Source organism: Lingula anatina, chromosome 7 (genome assembly GCF_051362555.1).
Source record: "Lingula anatina isolate TDL-2025a chromosome 7, LinAna3.0, whole genome shotgun sequence".
In the NCBI taxonomy this organism is placed as follows: Eukaryota; Metazoa; Brachiopoda; class Lingulata; order Lingulida; family Lingulidae; genus Lingula; species Lingula anatina.
Window position 1 is genome coordinate 436,068 of NC_141773.1, and position 21,286 is coordinate 457,353.

General features: G+C 38.4%; 3 protein-coding genes across 8 annotated transcripts in view; 2 read left to right on the forward strand and 1 right to left on the reverse strand.

The window, feature by feature from the left end:
- Positions 1-3,840: 3,840 nt before the first annotated feature.
- LOC106162607 (uncharacterized) lies at positions 3,841-7,586 on the forward strand. Its single transcript, XM_013539934.2, has 3 exons — positions 3,841-4,095; positions 5,573-5,720; positions 6,374-7,586. The coding sequence occupies exons 2-3, from the start codon at positions 5,585-5,587 to the stop codon at positions 7,150-7,152; spliced, it is 915 nt and encodes a 304-aa protein (XP_013395388.2). The 5' UTR covers positions 3,841-4,095; positions 5,573-5,584; the 3' UTR covers positions 7,153-7,586.
- Positions 7,587-8,376: 790 nt separating this feature from the next.
- Positions 8,377-17,973, forward strand: LOC106162123 (uncharacterized). 3 transcript variants are annotated; one of them, XR_015335395.1, is made up of 14 exons: positions 8,377-8,550; positions 9,168-9,225; positions 9,601-9,730; positions 10,075-10,207; positions 10,754-10,924; positions 11,325-11,456; positions 11,721-11,921; positions 12,190-12,280; positions 12,455-12,611; positions 12,821-12,921; positions 13,404-13,581; positions 13,824-13,962; positions 14,274-16,941; positions 16,974-17,973. XR_015335395.1 is itself a non-coding variant. In XM_087016837.1 (13 exons), exons 2-13 carry the CDS (start codon positions 9,171-9,173, stop codon positions 15,027-15,029), a joined length of 2,244 nt encoding a protein of 747 aa, XP_086872963.1. In that variant the 5' UTR covers positions 8,377-8,550; positions 9,168-9,170; the 3' UTR covers positions 15,030-17,973. The 3 variants fall into 3 exon arrangements, 2 of the variants coding, with proteins under 2 accessions (XP_086872963.1, XP_013394716.2); XM_087016837.1 differs by having other exon boundaries at positions 14,274-17,973; XM_013539262.2 differs by having other exon boundaries at positions 12,458-12,611; positions 14,274-17,972.
- A 223-nt stretch (positions 17,974-18,196) lies between these two features.
- The window catches only part of LOC106162125 (double-stranded RNA-specific editase 1), a 50,003-nt gene continuing 46,913 nt past the window's right edge, over positions 18,197-21,286 (reverse strand). For all 4 annotated transcript variants that reach the window (XM_087016839.1, XM_013539266.2, XM_013539271.2 and 1 more), the window contains exons 5-7: positions 20,831-20,953; positions 20,376-20,564; positions 18,197-20,186 (exon numbers count right to left, since the gene is read on the reverse strand). In XM_087016839.1, coding sequence (XP_086872965.1) covers positions 19,858-20,186; positions 20,376-20,564; positions 20,831-20,953 — 641 coding nt within the window. In that variant the 3' untranslated portion in view covers positions 18,197-19,857. The remainder of the gene's footprint in view (positions 20,187-20,375; positions 20,565-20,830; positions 20,954-21,286) is intronic.

A 21,286-nucleotide genomic window follows, 5' to 3' on the forward strand; every position in this document is an offset into this window, starting at 1 on the left:
AAAAAAAAAAAAAATTGCAAAGTTGGTATCAATTCTGTGAGAAAATGCACTCATGGCCACTAGACAATCATTCAACAATCTGTTTACAAAGGAGTACTGTTTTTAGCCAACTCAGTTCATGCCAAAAAGCTCATCCTCCCTTAGGGAACTATCCCCCAGGCCAATTTGCATGTTGCGTTAAAAAATGACTGTACTTATGGCAAAATGAACCCACAATTTCTGACTTCTGATTGAGCAATAAATAACAGTTAAAATGCACCAGAATGCAGTTTTATACATAGAGTTTTTAAAAAATTTCCACACCGCCCCCTCGTGTCCGCTTAATGCCCCCCCCCCCTGGCATTTTGCTAAGGCTACGGCCCTGCTAGTACATGCGAAAGATCTAAGCAGATGAGCATTCAGATGAAATGGCCTATAATTATAATTATACATTTAATTATATCAGCCTATTCAGATGTAATTATAACATTAAGGAAATTTACATTTTAATGTAAATATAAACCTTTGTTCAGTAGGCCTAAATTATAAATATATGTGTAGGCCTACGCACCTGTTATTGATAAAACGGCAGACTAATTCAGATAGCTTTAATCAAAGAGATGTATATAGATGCACACTGTATCTACAGGGTTACCACTTAATATGGAATATTATTTTATGGCGAGTAAATTTTCTACAAAATATTTAATTTCTCTCTAACTACTTTAAATCCAAAGCTGAGGTGGCACTCCATGTGTAGCCAGGTGTGTTACCTAATTACCACACTACTCTCGAAACAATTGATGCATGCAGTTGCATGTTCTGTGGTCAGAAATGTGAGGGGTGGTCTTTTCGGCAATTTCTGCTCTTGTATAAAAACGCATGGGTTTGGTCAATCTTTGGAGTGTGTCTAGAGAAGAAACAAAGGGATCGCTCTGAAACTTGACAGGTACCTTAGTGAAGATATGGTTCGACAGCTAAGCAACGCAGCTTACTATGGAATTCTTGCTCTCAGAGAAAATGGCCAGAAACGGACAGCCATTGCCAGGTAATTCAACATTTATCAGGAACCGTTTGTGAAGTCCTCTAAAGAAATGCTGCAACAGGGGCACCTACATGTACTCCAATACCTCGACCAGGGTGTCCGCGTATCACACCAAGAAGACAGGATCGCCTTCTCCTTAGAGGACGCCGTGCTGGTCGTACAAAGACAACCCGTGTCCTCAGAAAAGAGAGGCAGAATGTCATTCAAACGCCAGTTTCAAGGACCCTCGTGAACAAGAGATTACTGCAAGCTGGTTATTTTGCACGAAGGCCAGTAGGGAAACCACTGTTAACAGCAGGTCATATACAGCGACGTCTGCAATGGGCTGGGGACCACGTGCGTTTGCAGCCAAAACACTGGAATCACGTCGTTTTCAGTGATGAGGCAAGATATGGATTTTTTTAGGGTTGATCGTCGAATCCGTGTCCACCGACGTGTACGAGGGGCATAAAAGGATGATTGTGTACTTCCTAGGGTGCAAGCAGGGGATGGTAACGTCTCTGTTTGGGGAGCATTTCATGTCGGTACCCAGAACCAGTTGGTTTTTCTAGGAGGCAACCTCATCCAGGATTCCTACAGAGACATTCTACAGCAATCAATTCTTCAATTGGTAAGAGTCATCTTCAGGAACAATTTTGTGTACCAAGACGACTGCGCAACCCCACATCGAGGCCGCAGAATCACTGTTTTTCTTCAAAACCAATGGGTTCAGGAACTGCCCTGGCCTGCAAACTCTCCAGATATGAACCCAATTGAAAATCTGTGGGCGGAAGTAACTCACAGAATTCATAGTTATGGTCCTCGGCCGGTAAATAGTGATAAACTGCGACAGGCAAATATCACTGCGTGGAATGATATCCCCACCCAAACTCTAAAAAACGTGTCACAGGATATGCCATGTAAGATGAGGGCGCTGCAAGCGGCTGCTGGAGGTCATACCCGCAATTACTGACTTTTCATGATTTACTGTAGTGAGTTCTTTGTCTGTGTAACATATCACTGTCCGGAGGCTATCATTTTCTTTAATATCTTATCTTAAAGTTTATACTGACATCAAACTGTTGATATGGTTTTCTGGGGGTGTTCCTTTCTTTTGAATGACATCTTATGTCAGATTTGATATTATTGACCAAAATATCTCACAACAGAAGACTGGATGTTATTATCACTCAGTGACATACTTTTTTAATGACTCAAGCCAAAAAAATTTAATCAGCACTCAAAAATAACAATGATAAAAAATATTCCATATTAAGTAGTAACCCTGTACATCTCTTATAGCTACGATGTAGTGCGTGGTAAGTTGCATGTTACATGCAATATAATCTTTTATTTAATTCATTATTAATATATGTAAGCCTAATGATGGAACAGAGTGATAAAATGTCCGGAAATATGTGTTAATTTTAAATGTAAATGAGTGTTGGTATAAAAGAGGCGACAGAGGGCGGGAGGGGGAGAGATATAAAGTTGGAAGGCAGAGAGTTTTGAAGCTTCAGAGCTACTAGCAAAAGAATAAAATATGTAGCAGAATTTTTTAATCCCTGTGTCAGTAGTGTAATTTGTGAAAATCAACAGAACAACCTGAATAGCCAACAAGGCTGATCAATTACGCTAGCATCATCGTTCATTAATTTGTGGATTTTGCAGTCAGGTGCTACGTAACCATCTTAAGAACTGTTTTATTTAAAAGTACAGTGGCTCTGTTATAACAGAAATCGGTTTCATTTCATTTACTTTACTGTCACGCCATGTTTGAGGTCCATTTTACATCAAGCGTTACCCACTAGCGATACGGTATACCCGGTCAGAAAACACTGCAAGAAAGAAAGTGATCGAGAGACTGACAACTAAAAAAAGTGGCTATTTTTACGCAAAATAGTCCATCAGACGGAGTTCTCGCGCTCAACACGACCAAACTAGTGAAATAGAGTAACTAATAGCGGTATTGTATGTTACGACCTCTCAAAGTATAGCCCCCCTACCGGAACAGACTGTATAGTCTACATAGAGCTACATGTAGAGTGTACCACTCCACGTGAAAATTAAAGGTCTAAGCTACTTCAAACAAGGAGTTTCAAAAATCTTCAAAAGTTTTTGCTCCAACATTCTGTACTGAAACGAAAGTCGTGTTTTCAGTTCAAGCGACGTCTGTCGGAAAAAATACCTCAACTTATATAACTTGATGTAAAGTTGTATAACGGTCACATGATTGGGTGTGACTTTGTAAAAGAGGGTCGCGATAATGAAATAAATTCAAGGGTACCTCAATCTACTATCAACACGCATCTGTCTTTTATTTGCCTGTGTAGTTTCCATGGCAACGGAGAGCGTAAGTTGGGCAGATGAAATTGACGTTACAAATTCGAAAAGATTTATTTTTGAGGGGGGGGGGGGGGAGCATAACTCGTTTTTGGCGCCACAAGGAAATACCTTGAAGTTGTTGCAAATGCAATTTTGCTGAATTACTAAATTAAAGGGTATATTTTTCAGATATTAAAATCAGAGGTTCGGCACATAATCATTCATTTACCGGAGATATTTATTCTTACATGGACTTCAAAAATTACATGGCAGACCCTTATCTTGATGATTTTATATATCATCCACAAATGCAGATGTGTAAACTATATTTGATTGCCTCAGTATTCGACCTTCTTCATCTGAGGTAAATATATAGAACAGCGGAAGGTTGAATACTATGGCAATCTATTTCAGTTAAAACAAAATGCCTCATCCGAACACCCCAACCTGTATTTGGCAGCCCCTGTCAATTGCTGTCATTAAGCATACTTTTCTGTGATATATGTCCCTGAGGTTGACTGGCTGTGTCCAACAGTAAACAAAACTGGCCAATCCGGTGAAAGGTCACAGAGATAAGGACGGTATACTGTTCACCTGCACGTTGCCTGAAGCGTGAGTTGTAGCTGAACATTTCCCAGTATATAAGTCAGAATTCCTGATTTGACCTCAAATCAAGAACGCGTTCAGTTGGCTTCTGTAAGAACGACTTAACAGTTAACAGATCCGTCTACTCCAGCTCGGCACATAAAAGACAGTAGTGTGGCGCAGTAAGTATACGAAGTTCACTTATTGTATCAGGGTTGTCAAGCATTACTTTGCTTAAAACATGTAGATTTGTTGTTAACCTTGATATTAGTAATATAATATCACCTTTGAAGAATGGGTATCATATCTAAACCATGACAATACCCTGTTTTTCAATGGGGTCGGTCTTTCTTGGGTCTACCTGCACATCGTTAAATCCGCTCAATTTAACTCATCTGAAGAGTTAATTAAACATTGAAAGCAAGTTAACTGTACAATCAAATTGAGCCCCCCCCCCCCCCTTGTGTAACGTTTCAGGGTGTAAGAGACCTAAACTGTGTTTCAAAAATCTTCAAATTTTGTGACGCTCTAGAAAAAAAATTCCGATGTATGTGATTTTCTCGGAGTTACTGTACCAGTGTTTCAGGTGTCAAAGTTTTCAAAGGGCTGACCATGGCTCTATCGAGTTAAGAAAAATTAAATTTTCAGAAAATGAAATGTCAAAAGACGTTTTAAGCATTATAGAACGGTTACCAACGTAACAGAAAACTTAAAAATTTTCAGGAATATCCCACAAATGGTCCTCAAAAGTCAGTGTTGTGTAATTCTTTTACTTCGAGCCTGTCCGTAAGTTTACTAGAGGCCAATATAACTGGGCACAGGGGCTATAAAACAATAAGTAAGAAACCGCTTATATAACCATGGAGATAACTTCCTCGTGACTCAGATTCCTCTGACCATTAGATCAGACGCTGGACCCCGCGTTATAAAATGACTGACCAGATCAGGACAGACGCGTATTCTGTTGATAACGCACGTACACGTGGTACAGCGCGCACGTTCCCTGCTCCCAGTACCCGGTGTGTCAGTGCCTGTGATTGAGTCCTATTTTTTCACAGTATTTTCCATGTACTAGTTACAGTAAAATTTTATTATTACTGTGTTAATACATTACGGTACAGCCAGCAGAACTCACATACTGAAAAATATGATATCAAAATGACACAAAATCGAAATTAAATTAATTACAACATTGGTGTAAAAAGTGTCACATTCCTTCACTCATTCTCAGAACACAACATAAAACTTTATAAACGTCTTTTGTTAAAATTACCGAAAATAATTCACTTAATGTAGTCTTTACAATTCCAGTAAGTAGACTACACGGGTGAGCAATGAAAGTCTTCAGGTCATTTCTTGAACATATTAAAGTGCTATTTTAAGAAAACGGTGACATTTTTGTAATATTATGGAAACCACAGGCGACGGGTGTAGAATATGGACACGCATGGTTGTTACCTTGCGAATCTAAAAACTGCAAAAAGCGACCCTTAAAATATCACACGTAAGTGCTCATTAGAATCAGTATTGTACTGGTCGGTGTTTTGTGCGATTTGATGAGAGTTATAATGTGCCATTTTAAAATCCATCAACCGATAAGGTTACAGCCACCAAATCCGTTTTTACAGCGTAATATTGAACGTCTTCCTTTTTTTTCAGACAAACCAGAAAATGTACATGACCGAGGAGACGTCCAAGTTCCGTCACAAGCCCGCGGACATTGCTCTAGTCGTCCTGGCAGCAGTGGCGTACACACTGTGTATCGTCTTCAACGCGTTGGCAGCGAGTCCCGCTGGGGTGTCAACAGGTGAGTGGACAGCAGACCCGCAGGTCAAGGGGGCGGGTTTACGAGGGGGGGGGGGGGTCCCCGTCCCTTTTCAGAAAACAACAGGGTGTATTCTGCTCCCTTACTTTTTCAAGAGAGGAGGTAACACATATTTCCTAAGAAGGCAAAGATGAACCCTACCTCAACCCCTAGATCAATCTGTGATTGTAATCCTTAGATTTGTCGTTCACCGTGAGAGTACAATAGAATGACACAGGTGGCTGATTAGATTTTACGTAATTTAAGAGTCCAGTTGACCCCTTCCGAACCATGGAATTCATTCAGTTCTATCACAGAGTACAGGCGTTATGAAAACAACGTTATCTAAATCGTTAATAATTACCCAGAACTTAAACTGAATGGGTCTCACCTTAACGATAAGGGTCACGGTAAGTTATGTCAGTGGTGGGGTGGGGTGGGGATCTGGGTGGGGTCTTACGACTCTCTACTAGAGCGTTTAAACTGACATGAAAGATAAACGACGAGATGAAAATACCAAGAAAATGTGTAGTATTGAGCCATACTTAAATTGAGTTATTCTTGAAGACATATATGTAGTTATTATTATAATTGCTATGTAAATTATTTATTTTTAGCATTTTCAGTTATGTCAAAAATATTTTTGTTCTTCTTAGGTCTGTACCTTAACAACACGGGGGATATTGCCGACTATTTCTATTTAGAAATCACCCCGGCAGGATGGATGTTTTCTGTTTGGGGCTTCATCTACACTTGGCAATATCTCTGGATTATCTACGGCATTATCAACATATTCCGTCGCACGGATGACGGTTATTTCTACGCCGTCTATCCCATTATGCCTCCCGCCATGTACGCCGTCTTCACCGTCAATAACATCTCGAACGTCGTCTGGCTGATTCTGTGGGACCGGCTGTTATCAGCTTGGGCCTTGCCTTGCATTGCCCTGGTGCCATTCACGCTCTATATCTGCCTGTTCATTTCATTCCGACGACTGAACGACAATAAAGTGACCATGATAAATCAAGGATACAGAAAGGACGTCTGGTTGACACGATTTTTAACCCAGAACGGCATGGCTTTCTACGCCACGTGGACGACCATAGCAACCCTGTTGAATGTCGCCATAGTGATGACGTACGATGGTTCAGTCGCCATGGAAACCTCGTGCACCGCTGTCTTGGGGATTCTTGCAGTGGAGCTGTTGTTTTGGTTCACTCTTGACAATTTTGTTCTGGACAAATTCACACGTTATTTATTCAGTCCCTTTATAATAATCCTGCTCGCGCTGACGGCGAGTCTCGTGCAAGGTTATGATCCAACAAAGACCAATAAAATTTTCACGATGGTTTTGTTGGGCATTGCAAGTGTCATGGCGATCACTAAAGTGGCTTTCATGATTTGGCGACACAGAACGCGCCCTCTAGAAAATTAATGTGAAATCAAATGAATCACGAACGAACAATATCATTATTTCATTATTGTAATACCGAGAAATCATGGTGGTGCTGCCCTGCTCTTTATTGTAGAACTGAAATATCCTAATACTGTTAGCCATCTTTAAGTGAATGCTTTCATTCATGCAGTTTTTAAACTTAGATTTCACAACATTTCGACCTTATCTCAACGCCTTCTTCACTGCTGACGTGGAGTCCCTGGTGTCACCTGGTGACAGTGTGCGGGATGTCAACCAGTTCGACAGCCGATATTACTATCCCATATTAATCTGACTGTTTGAGGTCATTTGTAGTGGATATGCTATTTTTGTGTAGTTGTCGGAGAATTTCGAGACATAGCTAGTGCCATTTAATTTATAACCGTTTAGTGTTTTTTTATACAAGTTGAATTGAATAAAAGATTGAAAAACAGCCTCACCCTGTTGAGAAATCTCAAGGCTGATTACATAGGCCTATCTGATAATTGTTTGCTTAACTGCTCAGGCACTGCCACTTAGCAGGTCCAGTCTAAGTCTGCGTGACAGCAATCAAGACAGTTAATTACTCTGACTTCAATCACTTGCTCTTCTGTGACAGATAAAAAAGCCTTAGACTGGTTGCGTAACGAGCAGTTATCACATCGTTGTGAAGCTCAGCTCATGCAGAGCAAGTACAAAGCCTTTGGCGCGCGCGCAGAGATAATTGTTTCCACATGGGATTCCTCAACAGGGTGAGTTGAGCCCTAAAAGACCATCTATCTAGCTAGAGACATATCTGTGAATATCTGCAAAAAATCTATCACTCGCCCTTGTAGAGGGTACAAAGTAACTATGGGGTAAAAGAATTGATCACATCATTTTGTAAAGTGACCGCATCCAATAGTGCTAAGAAAGCGCTGGCAGTGAGTCGAAATGAAATAATTTAGCATCTTAAAGTAACATTATTAAAGAGACTTGATAGGCCTATACACAAAACGATTTAATTAAAATAAAAGCGCAATATATTTATCGTTAATCAGCCTGATTAATTTACCAATTAAAGGTTATAACCGATTGACGTTGAGGAGGTATTCGGCTGAGTAGGCCTATAAGTTGGAGGTGATGATGATGATATGGCAGTTCAAACTAATGGACGTCCAAACAACGTGTTGAAGAATAAAAATATATACATCTTCCCGGTTTACATAACCTATTTCAAAGATTATAAAAAAAGATCAGTGTCTCTAAATCTGCCATTGTAATAGTTGAGACATAAGCGCAATGCGTTTTCTCCGCAAAACACAAAAACCGATGACGCTTTGTTTTGTGTGCACGCTTTAAATAGCCTGTATACAAAATACTGCTGCAAGACCGCTGTCAACATCCGTGTTTCTTGCACAGTATTTGTGTTTACTGAAGGTAAATATATGCATGGTGGTATAATATACATTTTTATTATAGTATGCACTGGCTAATGTGAATATGGCAAGAGTGGCTCTGTAAATATTACGATATGCCGGTGACCCAGCTCTCGTAGCTGGATTAAGCACCGCCATTTTCTTACTGCTCTGTTCTCTTTCCTTTCATTATAGCAATAGTGGTTATATCAAGGGTATAAATCTGAAATATGCAAGGAAATGTTTTCATATGTTTTTGCTCTGCTGTAGAATAATTGTTCTGCAGATGAAAAAGGCATCAAAATTGCTCAACTCGCCAACAAGACGAATTGTAATGTTTGCTCAAATTTTACTTAAAAATGAAATGTATGCAAACTTTTGATACGAATTACCCCTTTTAAGCTGAAATACAAGCCAATTTTGTAATGAAAATACCCTTTGACTGCATGGATGAATGTGTAACTAGGTCAAGGTCATGAAAGGGTCACTGTCAGTAGGTCAAGGTCATGGCAGCTATGTAGGTCACTGTGACATTGCATTATAAGCTTAATGACTAAAGAAAGATTTAAATTATTGAGGCTATATTATATATATATTTAAAATATGTAATGTATATGTGGATGTTAAAATGTATTTCAGAACATGCCGACCAGTACACTACCGCCCAAGAAAAAGTCGTACATCCCTGAGGAAGAAGGTATGTATGTGCATGCATGAGTACACATATGTACAGATGCTTGCATTTTTAGCATGCATGCGCAAATATGTAAATAAGTGTGGATACTGTACATGCATGGTAATACAGTTCATAAATATAGTTTATATCCTGAAAAAATGGCAAAACATTTAAAAGATGCCTTTTATTTGTAAGATCATAATGCATGCTAGTTCAAGGCATCACATTGTTACCATTATGAATGTGAAAAGAAATGCTTAATAGTTCATACTAATATGTAGAATGTGAAAATGCTTAAAGAGAAAACAAGAAGAAAACAAAAATGGTCTGGAATACGTATACTTTCATTATAATAAACACACTGTATATAATATTGACATATTCTCTTGGTATCAGAGAGTGGTGTCACTGGCGCAATGCACCATGTCACAACCACCGGTGTGGCTTTTCTGGACAGTTTGAGTGAGCTCCCCGCCAAACGCGCCCGCCCAGAACGTCTTCCAAAGGAAGAAAAACTGGTGGAATGGTAAGAATTTTGTTTCTATAAATAATGGCGCATGTTCTTGACAAAAAAATCATCACTATTATTTTATCCTATCACAGACAGTTTCTTACATGTTTTATGACATTGTCAGTTTCTATCAGGACATCTTCTGATCAGTTTCATGCACAAACACCCGTAGTCACTCTATCACCTGTCCTGTCTACATTGAACAGTCTCAGTGACATTAACACAAACAGACTGAGTAATGGCAATTCTTCTTAAGATATTCTGATTTAATGTCTCGACAGATGACCAGGGGGCTTATATTATAACATCCACCCGACTGTTGTCTTCAAAAACACAGATTGCATTATCTAATGTTTTAGGTTGAAGAATAATTTTGAGAAGAAAGAAGAAAAGAAAGTTGCAAAATCTGCAGCCTATGAAAAGTACCTTGAAGAATGTTCAGAGAACCCGGCCTTTGATAGTCTTGCACTAGACAAAGGGGATTTTTTAAAGGTGAAAAGTTTGTTTGGTGAAATATAATAAGACTGTATTTCAGACATGCTGAAACTGTCGGTCCGATTGGTCATGACCGAGAAAATTTGTCTGGACCGGTAAAAATTTGGATTTGGTTGGTCCAAAGGACCGACAAGAGTTTTAAGAGCCGCAATTTTGCATTTACGATCATCATTCGACATACTTCACTAATAAAATTATATAAAACCCAAAGCGTTTGTCCCTTCCATTTCAAACTTTTCACATTCACAAACAAAGTAAGCTCCCCTAATCGTATCTGTCTCAAACTAATAGGGTTATTTTCGGTCCGACAAAAATCCATTCAGTCCGACAAATTTTTCATTAGTGCCGGTCCAAATGTCCAGCCATTCTGAAAATTTTTCAGCAGGTCTGGTATTTTAATAGTGCTTAAAAATGTGAATTCAGTACTTTTATTTTAAGGTATGCTTCATTCTTACCATTTCTGGCACCTCTGCTTTAACGTTGGTATAACCTTGCTTTGTTTCTTCAGAAGTTCAAAGATTTTATTTTAAAATTGACTTTCAGGTGGTAAAAGAGATATTTGATGGTACGTTTGGGTTAAAAGAAAGCTCCAAGTATGTGGGCGAACTGAGAGAGGTGAAGACCAGACCAAACCGTCCCAAGGTGAAGGCACCAAGTTTGGGGCTCAAAATGAAAGAAATTATTGAAAATGTCATCACAGAAGCTGGGAATCCTGTATCTTTTTACGAGGGAGTTTTCCACTTCAAGCTGCCCCTAGACCCCCATTCATAGACTATCAAGCCATTCCTTCCAACTGTTTTCTTACAAACCCAAATCATGTCTTCATAACTGATTCAGCAGTTAGCCAGCAATTGCACAGAAATCTAATTACTAAAAAGATTCTTTTTGTGAACGTAAAAGTTTTCCCATAGTTGTATCATAATATACTGGAAATACAAAATTGTTGCTGTTTAAACAGTACCAAAATGCTTTCTTTACATATGCCTCGGAGGAAAGGTTTGTGAAAAAAGTTTCACATAATTGTAGTATAATATTCAGGTACCAGTAAACCCAGCCACTCTCCCTTGGTACCATGTAAACATTTTCAAAAACACTTCCTTAACATCTGCCTCAGAGGAAAGGTGTAAGATTTTTCTTACTGAAGACTCAGATCGCCCACAAGTATCCAGCTTTGCGGATCATGGACTACCCTGAGAAGCTGAAGAAAAGTCTGGAGAGGGAAGTGAGGATGGGACACATTGAGGTGGTAAGTGAACTGGTCACATGTATTCCCTTGTGGAAATTTCCTACAGGACTCGATGGGGCTCTTCAGGAATTCTATTGAATGTCCTAGGACAAATGGTCTGTAGGACCTTACAGAGTTTTGACACTGTAGGACATCCTATTGGACCATATAGAAAATTTTCTCAGGAGTTATTTCAATAAAGTTTTATTAATGTGGAGATTTAAAGTGTAAACTGTTGCTCATGTTGTATCTGAAGCTGTAGATAAACCCGAGCTCTACCTTCAGGTGCGTGGCATCGGCGCCTGTGGGTACTACCGCTGTCCTGGTGACCCCCTGAGGGAGGACGAGGAGGAAAACAAAGAAAACAAGAAAGAAACAAAGAAGAAAGGAGATGAGGAGAAAACAGAGGAGGGAGATGTGGAGAATGCTGAGGAAGGAGGGAAAGAAGGAGGAAGTGAGAAAGGAAAGGAGGAGGAGAATAAGGAGGTATTCATGTATAGCAATAATATTTTCAGTTCTGAGCAACCATTACTCTCTGAATGCCAGTGTCACATTTTTGTAAGTCATTAGTCCAGGGGCCTCAAATTTTCTTTTTACATAGATTATAATTTTATCGAGCTAAGTCCATGTTTCATCCAAATGACATTGTAATGCCAGCAATGAAAATAAAATGGTCAAGAAAATTTAGAAGTAAATACCTCTTTGAGTATGTGACATGGTTGAGGATATTCACATATTTTGTTTGGTGTAATAGGGAGAAGAGGGAGATGATGAAGCTGAGAAGAGTGCAGGAGAAGACAAGAAAAAGAAAAAGAAGAAGACTAAAAGAAAGCAAGCCAGTTACTGTAGGTACTATTTTAATTGTTTGAGTTTGGGTTTAATAAAGTAATGTCAGGCTTATATGGGGTTCATTTTGATACTGATTGCTTATAAATTGTGGGTATATGTCTATTTTTACGAGTCCTGTTCCAAATACCAACCACATCAGTACTATATTTGCATATTTAACTTTTAATCAGCAGCATACGGCCAGCGTATAGTGCACAGCCATCCGCAGAAAATAGAGGACACATTCCCATTGGCTCTTACCTTTATGGCAGATCCCAAGCACGCCACAATGGGGAAGATTAGCAATTACATCAACCGTTACTACCCCAACGTCAATATACAATCTAAGTAAGTCATTGAGAAAAAGGCAGAAAGTTTTAAAAAATTTTTTTGACAGTTGGTCACTGCATTGCTATTACAGTTGTTAAAAGTTTATTTTCCAAGTTTGATACTTGCTTTGAAGAGGAGTTGGAAATCTGAATATGTTAGTTGATGAGCACATGTTTAAAATACATTTTGGAAAAGAGTATTTTTTAAACTTATTTATGTATTTCTAGATTGAAGAAATGTCTGGAATCAGGAGAAGAGAAAGGGCTCTGGGTCAAATATTCTGGGAGTTCATACAGACTGGAGGCTGATGAGTTTGACCCCAGCAATGGTGAGATAGAATATGTCATCATATATCATACATATTGTGATGTAAGATCCCTTATGAAATTTTCTTTAAAACACTTAAGGAATTCTATCAGACATCCTGTGGGATTCCTATCTAGGATATATGTCCTATAGGAACCTGTAAAGTTTGGGCTACTATCCTATAGGATCCCACAGGAACTTTCAGTCAGGGATATATCATCACTATACACTGGGTAGGAAAACTCTTAATTGTAAAATGAATAAATATCTGTTGTATTTGATGTTTACAGTTGTATACATAGCTTGCATATCACAGCAGTGGTTGTTTAATGCTTTCACTATTTTGATTGCATTGAATTAATAGATTTGGACTTGAAATGTTTAACAAATAAAAAGAAAGAAACAGAATTTCTGTGCTCTAAACTCCAAAATAGACAAAAACAATGCAGGTTTTGAACAATCTGAAGTCCAAATTGGAGGTATTTTGTGTATCTGGGATTTCAGAGGACAATCTTCCCACTCTGATCTGCAATGCTATTGTGGCATGTAATGAACCCAAACAGTGCAGCTCCAAGCTACTGAAGCAGTATATCATGGACTACCACCCTGACTTTAAAGTGGACGCCAGGCCGCAGCTCTTCAAGAGGGCTGTGGAGAGAGCCTTGAATAAGGGGACATTGAGGTGATGGGTTTATTATTATGTTAACAATAAGATTCCAACCCTTTCTCCCTGTGAGGTGCTTTATCCAATTCTGTCATTTTAATAACTTTCACATTGATTTTACATGAACCCAGTTTCTTTTCAAACTTTTGACAATATCACATTCACAGGAAACATTGTATTTTGAATTATAAACAATTGTTGTGTTTATATTACATCATTCATAATACTGATGCCATATTTCTCCATTGGCAATCTTCCAGACAGCTGTCTGGTATTGGACTAACAGGTTCCTTCCAGCTGAGTAAACCTTTCACCCCCACCCCCTCCATGTTGGCTGGTACTGATACTGGAGACACTGATGATGAGGAGGGAGGAGAAGATTACTGGGAGGACAGCAAGGTAAAGGAGATAAGAATGAGGGCCACTGGGATATAATAATAATAATAATAATAATAATAATAATAATAATAATGTATTCACTAAAATCACAACCTGAAAGTTGAAGTTGCACACATAAGAATAGAGAGAGATTCAGTTTTTATTGCACCAATTTTCTATTAATTTTAAGAAGGGCTCGTTAATTGGTTTTGGAAAGAAAATATGAGTAAGTGTTGCCAGTGTGAAGCTGGTAAGAATCAATTATAGCCGTTCAAAGACAGTAACTGTCATTGTGTTTAAGAAATTGAGGTAATGTCTTTTTTCCCATTCAGGTGTATGATGCATACGTTCCAAGGCCGTCCAAGAGAAGAGGTCATGGTCGTAAAGCCGCCATTCGTGACCTTGACCAGCTGCAGATCAGACACGAGGTTAGCCGGAGGAAGAAGTCCACTGTGACTAAAAAGGGGCGAAAGACTACTACCAAACGCAGGTCGTATAAAGAGGAGAGTTCTGGCAGTGAATCAGAAAGTTCTTCAGAGTCGAGCTCATCATCATCATCATCATCATCAGAGGAAGAAGAGGAGGAGGAAAAGAAAGTGGCAGCAAAAACCAAAAGGAGGCAACCTCAAAAACAGCAGGGCAAACCTGCTAAAAAGACACCCCCGAAAAAACAAGGGGCTCGAAGTTCACCAAGGAAATCTCCCAAGTCTGTGTCATATGTGGAAGAGACAGATTCTGAGGGTGAAGAAGAAAAACCAGTGAGATCATCTGGCAAAAAAAGTAAAAGATCTGCTCCTGCCAAAAAATCCCAAGCTGAGGAAAGCGACCAATCAGAAGATGAGGCTGTCTCACAAAAGAAGAGTTCAAAGTCAACTCCAGCATCTACAAAGAGAGGCAGAAGATCGGCGTCAGCAAAGAAATCCCAGGACGAAAGTGACAAGTCAGAGGAAGAAGATGCAAAGAAGAGTCCAGGTAAAAAGTCGCCAGCAGCCTCACCTAAGAAGAGTAACAAGACTTCAACAAGGAAAAGATCATTTCAGGGCAATAGCTCTGGTGTCCCACCCAAAAAGAGAGGGCGGCCATCTTAAAGTTCACTAGAAACATTTCTAGAACAATTAATAAATGAACTAGATCACAGTGAGAGCGAGAGAGAAAGAAACATTTTATATTGTGGTAAGGGGACACTGCCAAACCAATGTTGGAAAAAGCGAGCAGTATTTTCCGAAGTTTGTTTTGAAGACATTGTTGGAATGGCACAGTGCAGTTTGGAATGGACATAGACCAGTTGGTGCTGATGGTTACTGTAGAATCATGGTCACTTGTAGCATTAGAAGACAAACATTTTGATAATTTGTGGTTGAGGTAGTGGACCAGGTCGGCACAATACAGCATTAGACTAGAGGAGTGACCCCCTGGGTGAGTGTCTGGCTGTCACCCCTGGGGTACTGACTGGATCCCCTGGGGGACACAATTGCTATAAGGTTCACTGTGACATAAATAGAGAAGATTTCACCTCTAATGATGAGAATGTATTGACAATTTTTGATGACAGCAGATATATGCTGGTTCCTTTTTTGATGATGAAAGAAAAATTCTGTTATAGTTGTGGATGTGTGGTTTCTTGACTAAAGCGCCAGCTACAGTCTGCAAATGCATACTAGTTACTTTATGGAGTTTCAGAATATTATTGTTGTAACACAGTGTGTGTTTGGTACTGGTTGACATATTAGAGTGGGAAGAGTTGATGTTGACACTGAGCGAACACTGTGGAAGGATACTTAAAAAAAAAAAAGCAGGAGTGAAAATGTTCGATGTGTAGGTGACCTCACAGTGAACCAAGTTGGTCATGAAGCTCTTGCAGTCCCGGCTGCCTTGATTATCAGACTGGATGAAGGTGGCCTTCTGCTGTACTGGTGACTCTGATCACAGTGACTTCAGCCAAGTCATTATTTCGACGTGGAATGCATGCTGACCATTTCGTCTTTTGGTTTGCATGAATGTTCATGTGGTTTGTTGAATCATAGAAACATTGTGTGTATAGTGCAGGAAGGAGAAGTAATATGGGGTATGTTGTTAGCAAAAAATTTTTTTTTCATGGAAAATTAATTTTAAAAAAGGTACCCCCCTTTCGACTTCAAACATGTCTTGAGCTGATATTTTTGTAACAGTTTAAATTAGTTTTTAATTGTAATTTATAAAGCCCCAATTTGTAGCTAGCACATAAAAATAGGCTTCAGTTTATCATTTATTTTTAAAAACAATATCATGCGGATATTAGTATATGTTGTAGTTGTTGAAGGTCCTTTGTGTACTTAGTACACATTAGTAATATATACACACCTAGTACTAGTAACTGTATGTAGTAATGTACATGTTATAGTGTAGAAATGAACATTGTTATTGTTAATAGGATGAAGTGCACAACTTGTGCCGAGGCCAGTGTCCTGTGACATCACACTTTGTAATTTTAAGTTTAGGAAGGTCCTGGAAACCAGGCTTGGATTTCAAGTGAGGGGCTGAAGGGGGGGGGGGGGTAGTCCTAATATATCTAAGTGAACATCACACTTAAGTGGGTCAGACAGAATTGAAGAAACTTTCATAATAAGTGGGAACTCACTGCATGGTAGCCTATTAGTTTGACAAGGAGTGCACATGTTGTCAGCATGGGTAAGCCATGTGACACTGCAGTATTATGTCATCACGTGGAAGTGACATTGGTAAAACCAATCTGTACACTATTATTGGTCAAAGGTTTTCATAATTAGTCAACAGTGGTTGGCTCTTCATATCACTGTAGACATGTGCTTCTTCTGTATCTCAGTGTTCTTGCAGTGAAAGTTGTAGTCGTGACACCAAAGTGTCTTTGTGAATGTTTTGTAATTTTAATGACTGAAAAGAAACAACTTCTGTCATCACTGACGTGACTTTATGCCATAGCTGAAATCATGAAGTATGATATCAACTTTTGGTGATGTCATGGAAAAATGATATCAACTTTTGGTGATGTCATGGAAATATGATATCAACTTTAGATGATGTCATGAATTATGATAACAATAGTTGATGACATCAGTGGTAGTATGAAATCAACTTCTGATGGTTTCTAAAGGCATTTCATTATGTTGTGCACATTTTATTGCAATTTTTACATTAAACTTTTAAAGGTCCTAAATAGTTGACTTTTCTTAAATATGTATAAGGATGACATACATATTATTTGTAAATTTTATTTTCCCTTGTCTTTAAGTAAGTTCTAGATCTTGATAAATATGTTAGCTGATAGGTTGCAGAATCTGAAACAGAAGGTCAGTTCTTTTACTGTAATTTTGAAAGATAACTTTTTTTTTCCAAATTACATGAATTTACTATTTTGGCATTGTAACAGACAAGTTTTGTTAAGTTTAAGGTACATGTAGATTGTTTCACTCATATAGTCAAGGTTTTATTATTCAATGAGGAACATGGTAAAACCTGTTCTAAACAGAGCTTCCCCTGCCATCACTTGCTATGGTGATATCTTTGGGTCTTGAACCCTTTGTTTTTTCTCAGTGTTTTAAGCTAAAACAAACTAGTTTCAAAAAAATCAACTTATGTTAACACAGAGTTCTTTAATATTTTTCCAATTTTCATTTTAAGGTATCCCTATTGAAATATTGTTTAGGGCAAGGATATGCACAGATTTTTTTCTTAAGTGAGATTTTAAGTTTCATCAACTTATTTGCTTTCTTACATAATCTTATCTTTTTCTTATTCAAAGGTGCTCTGTACACATTTAATTGTTGTACACATTAAATGTTATAACATGCAATCTACAGTTGAAGCATGCTTTTGAAGTAAGTATAACTTGAAGTCTACATGTTAAAATGTACAATGTTACATATATTATTGTCCAGCAAAGTCCTCTTTTAGTTAATATGTTTCTTATATATATGAAGATATCTGTTTATAGCGTAATTTATACAATATGCTTTTCATGTATTGAATGTTAGATGGCAGAAGTAAAAGCCTAGTTCTGATGTATTATATTTGTTTATCCATCCTCCATTTTTTAACCATCTACCGACAAAAAAATTAGATACCCGTCAATGTAAACTTGACAATATGACCGTCATTGGGAACACGTCTTGACATTTAGTTCATTTTCTGCAGGTGACTACTGCAATGTTTTTCAACCAAAACAATACTTAACAGCTGCTTAATTTGTCAGGAAAATAATTTCATGCCATAAAAATTCCAAAAACAGGCAACTACACTGTGATCTGTAATAAAAGTTTAATTTCACAGGTACATGACTCCATAAAGACAACAGACAATGAAAAAAGTAGTCACTATCTCCTACAAATGATGTCCAATACATGATAAACTGGCAAAGTGAGTCACAGGTAAAAAGCAGATTGCGATGTCTTGAACAGTTTGTCTTTTAACCCTTAATCAATGTAAGTTTTATATAAAATCAATCCTGAATGTGTTGTATATAAATGGAGTCATTTTGAATTCAGCCACTGCATCCATCTTGCAGAACATAACTACAATTTAAAATGGAAATTAATTTTTCTGATGTCACATCCAACCACCGTAGTAAACACAACCTTCTAAAACAGAAACAGCTAAAATTGGATTTAAGAAGCAAGAAAACCGTATAAGACAATAATGACTAGTTTACTTGGATAAACTACACTTGAATCTTACCATCAGAGAAAATCTGAAAAACAGAACACATTATGGTTTAGGAGGAAAAATACTGCAATGATGACCTTGTTAAAAATGGTAGCCTTTTTAGAAAGATCAACATGTTGTAACTGTAAGGTCATTTAGTTCATGTTTGGGCTAAAGTTTAGCTTACTAAAGAGCCTACAGGGTCACAGAGTTAGAAGGTATGTCTGACATATAACAGTTGACAACAGCTTATAACAAACGTGATTATCTGGATATGATCGATGTTCCAAAGAGAATCAACTTGCAAAATTGCTGCTATATTCTGATAATGAGTAAAATCTGTTTTAAATTACAATGCAAAAAAATCCATCCTATAAACCTGTTGTACAGAATCATATGAAAACAAATTTTAAATTTAAAGATGGTAAAATCGCCACCTATTTACCCCTAACATGACCAGCAATATCTTACCCCACGGAGGATATCTACCTTTCATCTTTTCAAACTAAAGACAAAATAAAAAGTTTACTTCAGACTCATTTATCTGCAAATCCTTAAAATATTCTTAGTTTTGTTTCTACTACATGTAATGCTACCTTTCTGACTTTTACTCAGAAATCTGCTTCCTTTTGCTTTCCACAAGTACTCCCAAATAATAGTATATTTTATATTTAATTTTTTTCAAATACCTACGATAAGGGGATAAATGGATCTACAGATAGAAAATGTTTACCTAGCTTTGTTGCTTCCTCCTAACTTATCAATGTTTTTTTATTTATTTCATTTCCGTTCTATATATTTCAATATTACCAGTAACAAGTGAACACACTGACAAAAGGATACAAAAGTTGCATACATTTACAATGTATAATTTGAAGGGTTCAACACTGACCTATTGACCTGCAGCCTCGGAAAAAAATTGTGCAAGTATTTCTTTGTTCATGTTGCAACCAAGCAATGCAATCTTGACAATTTACAAATTAAACAATGAAGAATCATATATTTAAAAACACTGCCATCAAAACGTCATCATCAACTGCAGTTTGGCCCTGAGCACGAGTTACAGCCGGTTTCCATAGCAACTACACATTGCAGTGCAATCCTACCACAACTGGCTGTAACAAGCTGCACGTGGCGCAAACAAGATTTGAGCTGGTCCAACTAATACCAACCGGTCAGCACCGGTCAAAACTGGCCAAAGTTTGATGAGCAAGATCAAACCGAGTTTGCCAGAACCAGTTCTTTCCGGTATAAACCAGTTCAACTAGTTGGAACCAGTTCAAAATGATCTTGCTCCATTGGTTTCTTAATCCAGGCGCCTAGTCCTTGCGTCTCAAATGCTTTGAAAAGCTTCTGTTTTGCGAGCTGATAGTCAACAGCATTGGCCTTTGCCTCTACATAGAAACGAGGGAGCTCCGTCTGCCCTGACGCAGCTGAAACTTTGCCAAAGAGCTCATGGAAACAACGATAGAGAGCATGCTTGCAAACTCTGGATGGCTGTCCGTCTTCTGTCTTTCCTGTCGTAGCATTCACTACCTCCAAGCTGGGGTCTCCAATGCACCAATTGACACTAAAACCTGGAGCTTTGCCTGGAAAATCATAGAATAAGACGGAGAAATAAAATTCATGCATGTGACTGATTAGACAAATAGTATCACTTAGAGAAAAGTAAAATTTGCAACATACAAGCTAGTCCAAAACCAAACACATTTTTTGCACTGATGCAACCACTCTAATTCTCCTGTAGTCTATCTAGAGTGCCCCAGAACAGTACCAACCTGGCTGCCTGCTCTCAGGGTTGCTGATTCCACTGAGAAGCGGTGTGTAGAGCTGGTAGGGTTGGGGGAGGTCCTCTATGCTGCCTAGTCTGATGTACAGAGCCCGGGACAGGTGCTCTCTGTGGTACAAGCTGCCCAGGATGACACTGCTGAAGTAGATGGGGTCCACAAAGTGACTGAGGAGGGCACCTGCAGGGAAGAAGAAGTACATGTCTTAATTCCTGTGCAGGCTAAACTAGTAGAATTATAGAGAAAAACAACAATTCTTATTCAACCATATAGGGGGCAAAACACTTAAGATGAGACAAATTTCCCGCGTCATTTCATCTCACACAAACTTTTCACATTTTTTCTTGTGCAAGGATCATAACATTATATACATGACCAGCTTATCTTGTCTCAATGCTCTAACTGTATGCTAGGAGGAGCAATTGCCAGTGTTGACATCTTCATACCTTGAACCCCGAGAACGTTCCACCGTGCCAGCTTGTCACTGCAGGACATGGTGAGAAGACGCTCCCCCTGAAGTACACCGTCCCATGTCTGTACTGGAGAGTTGGCTTTCACTGGAATGGTGCCTGGAAGAACAGACAAATTTGACATCAGTGCCATCTTTTGAACAACACAGAGCAGCTGCAGTGTGGACTCTGGTTGTAGATTTTGCTGTCCTTTATCTTTACTAAGTTCAGATTTCTGTCTCTGAAATGGCGCTTACAAGTACAAGATATAAAGTTTCACAGCAATTACTTGATTTCTCAGTCCAACAGCATGAATATGTCTGAAAAAGATTTCTGTAAATTTTCAAAAGCTTTAGATGTTATATTAGTTTTTATGGAAAAAGCAGATTCTATTCTGAAGAGTAACATTCTCCATTATAAAACAAGGTTCCATCTAAAAAGTTCTCAGGTAAA

Bases quoted from the DNA above. Each gene is read 5' to 3' on its own strand.
- LOC106162123 (XM_087016837.1), top strand. From the start codon at position 9,171: ATGCCGACCAGTACACTACCGCCCAAGAAAAAGTCGTACATCCCTGAG. The intron at 11,457-11,720 runs GTAAGTGAACTG...CTCTACCTTCAG, and splicing joins GGATGGGACACATTGAGGTG to GTGCGTGGCATCGGCGCCTG. The intron at 13,963-14,273 runs GTAAAGGAGATA...TTTCCCATTCAG, and splicing joins ATTACTGGGAGGACAGCAAG to GTGTATGATGCATACGTTCC.
- LOC106162607 (XM_013539934.2), top strand. From the start codon at position 5,585: ATGTACATGACCGAGGAGACGTCCAAGTTCCGTCACAAGCCCGCGGAC. The intron at 5,721-6,373 runs GTGAGTGGACAG...TGTTCTTCTTAG, and splicing joins TCCCGCTGGGGTGTCAACAG to GTCTGTACCTTAACAACACG.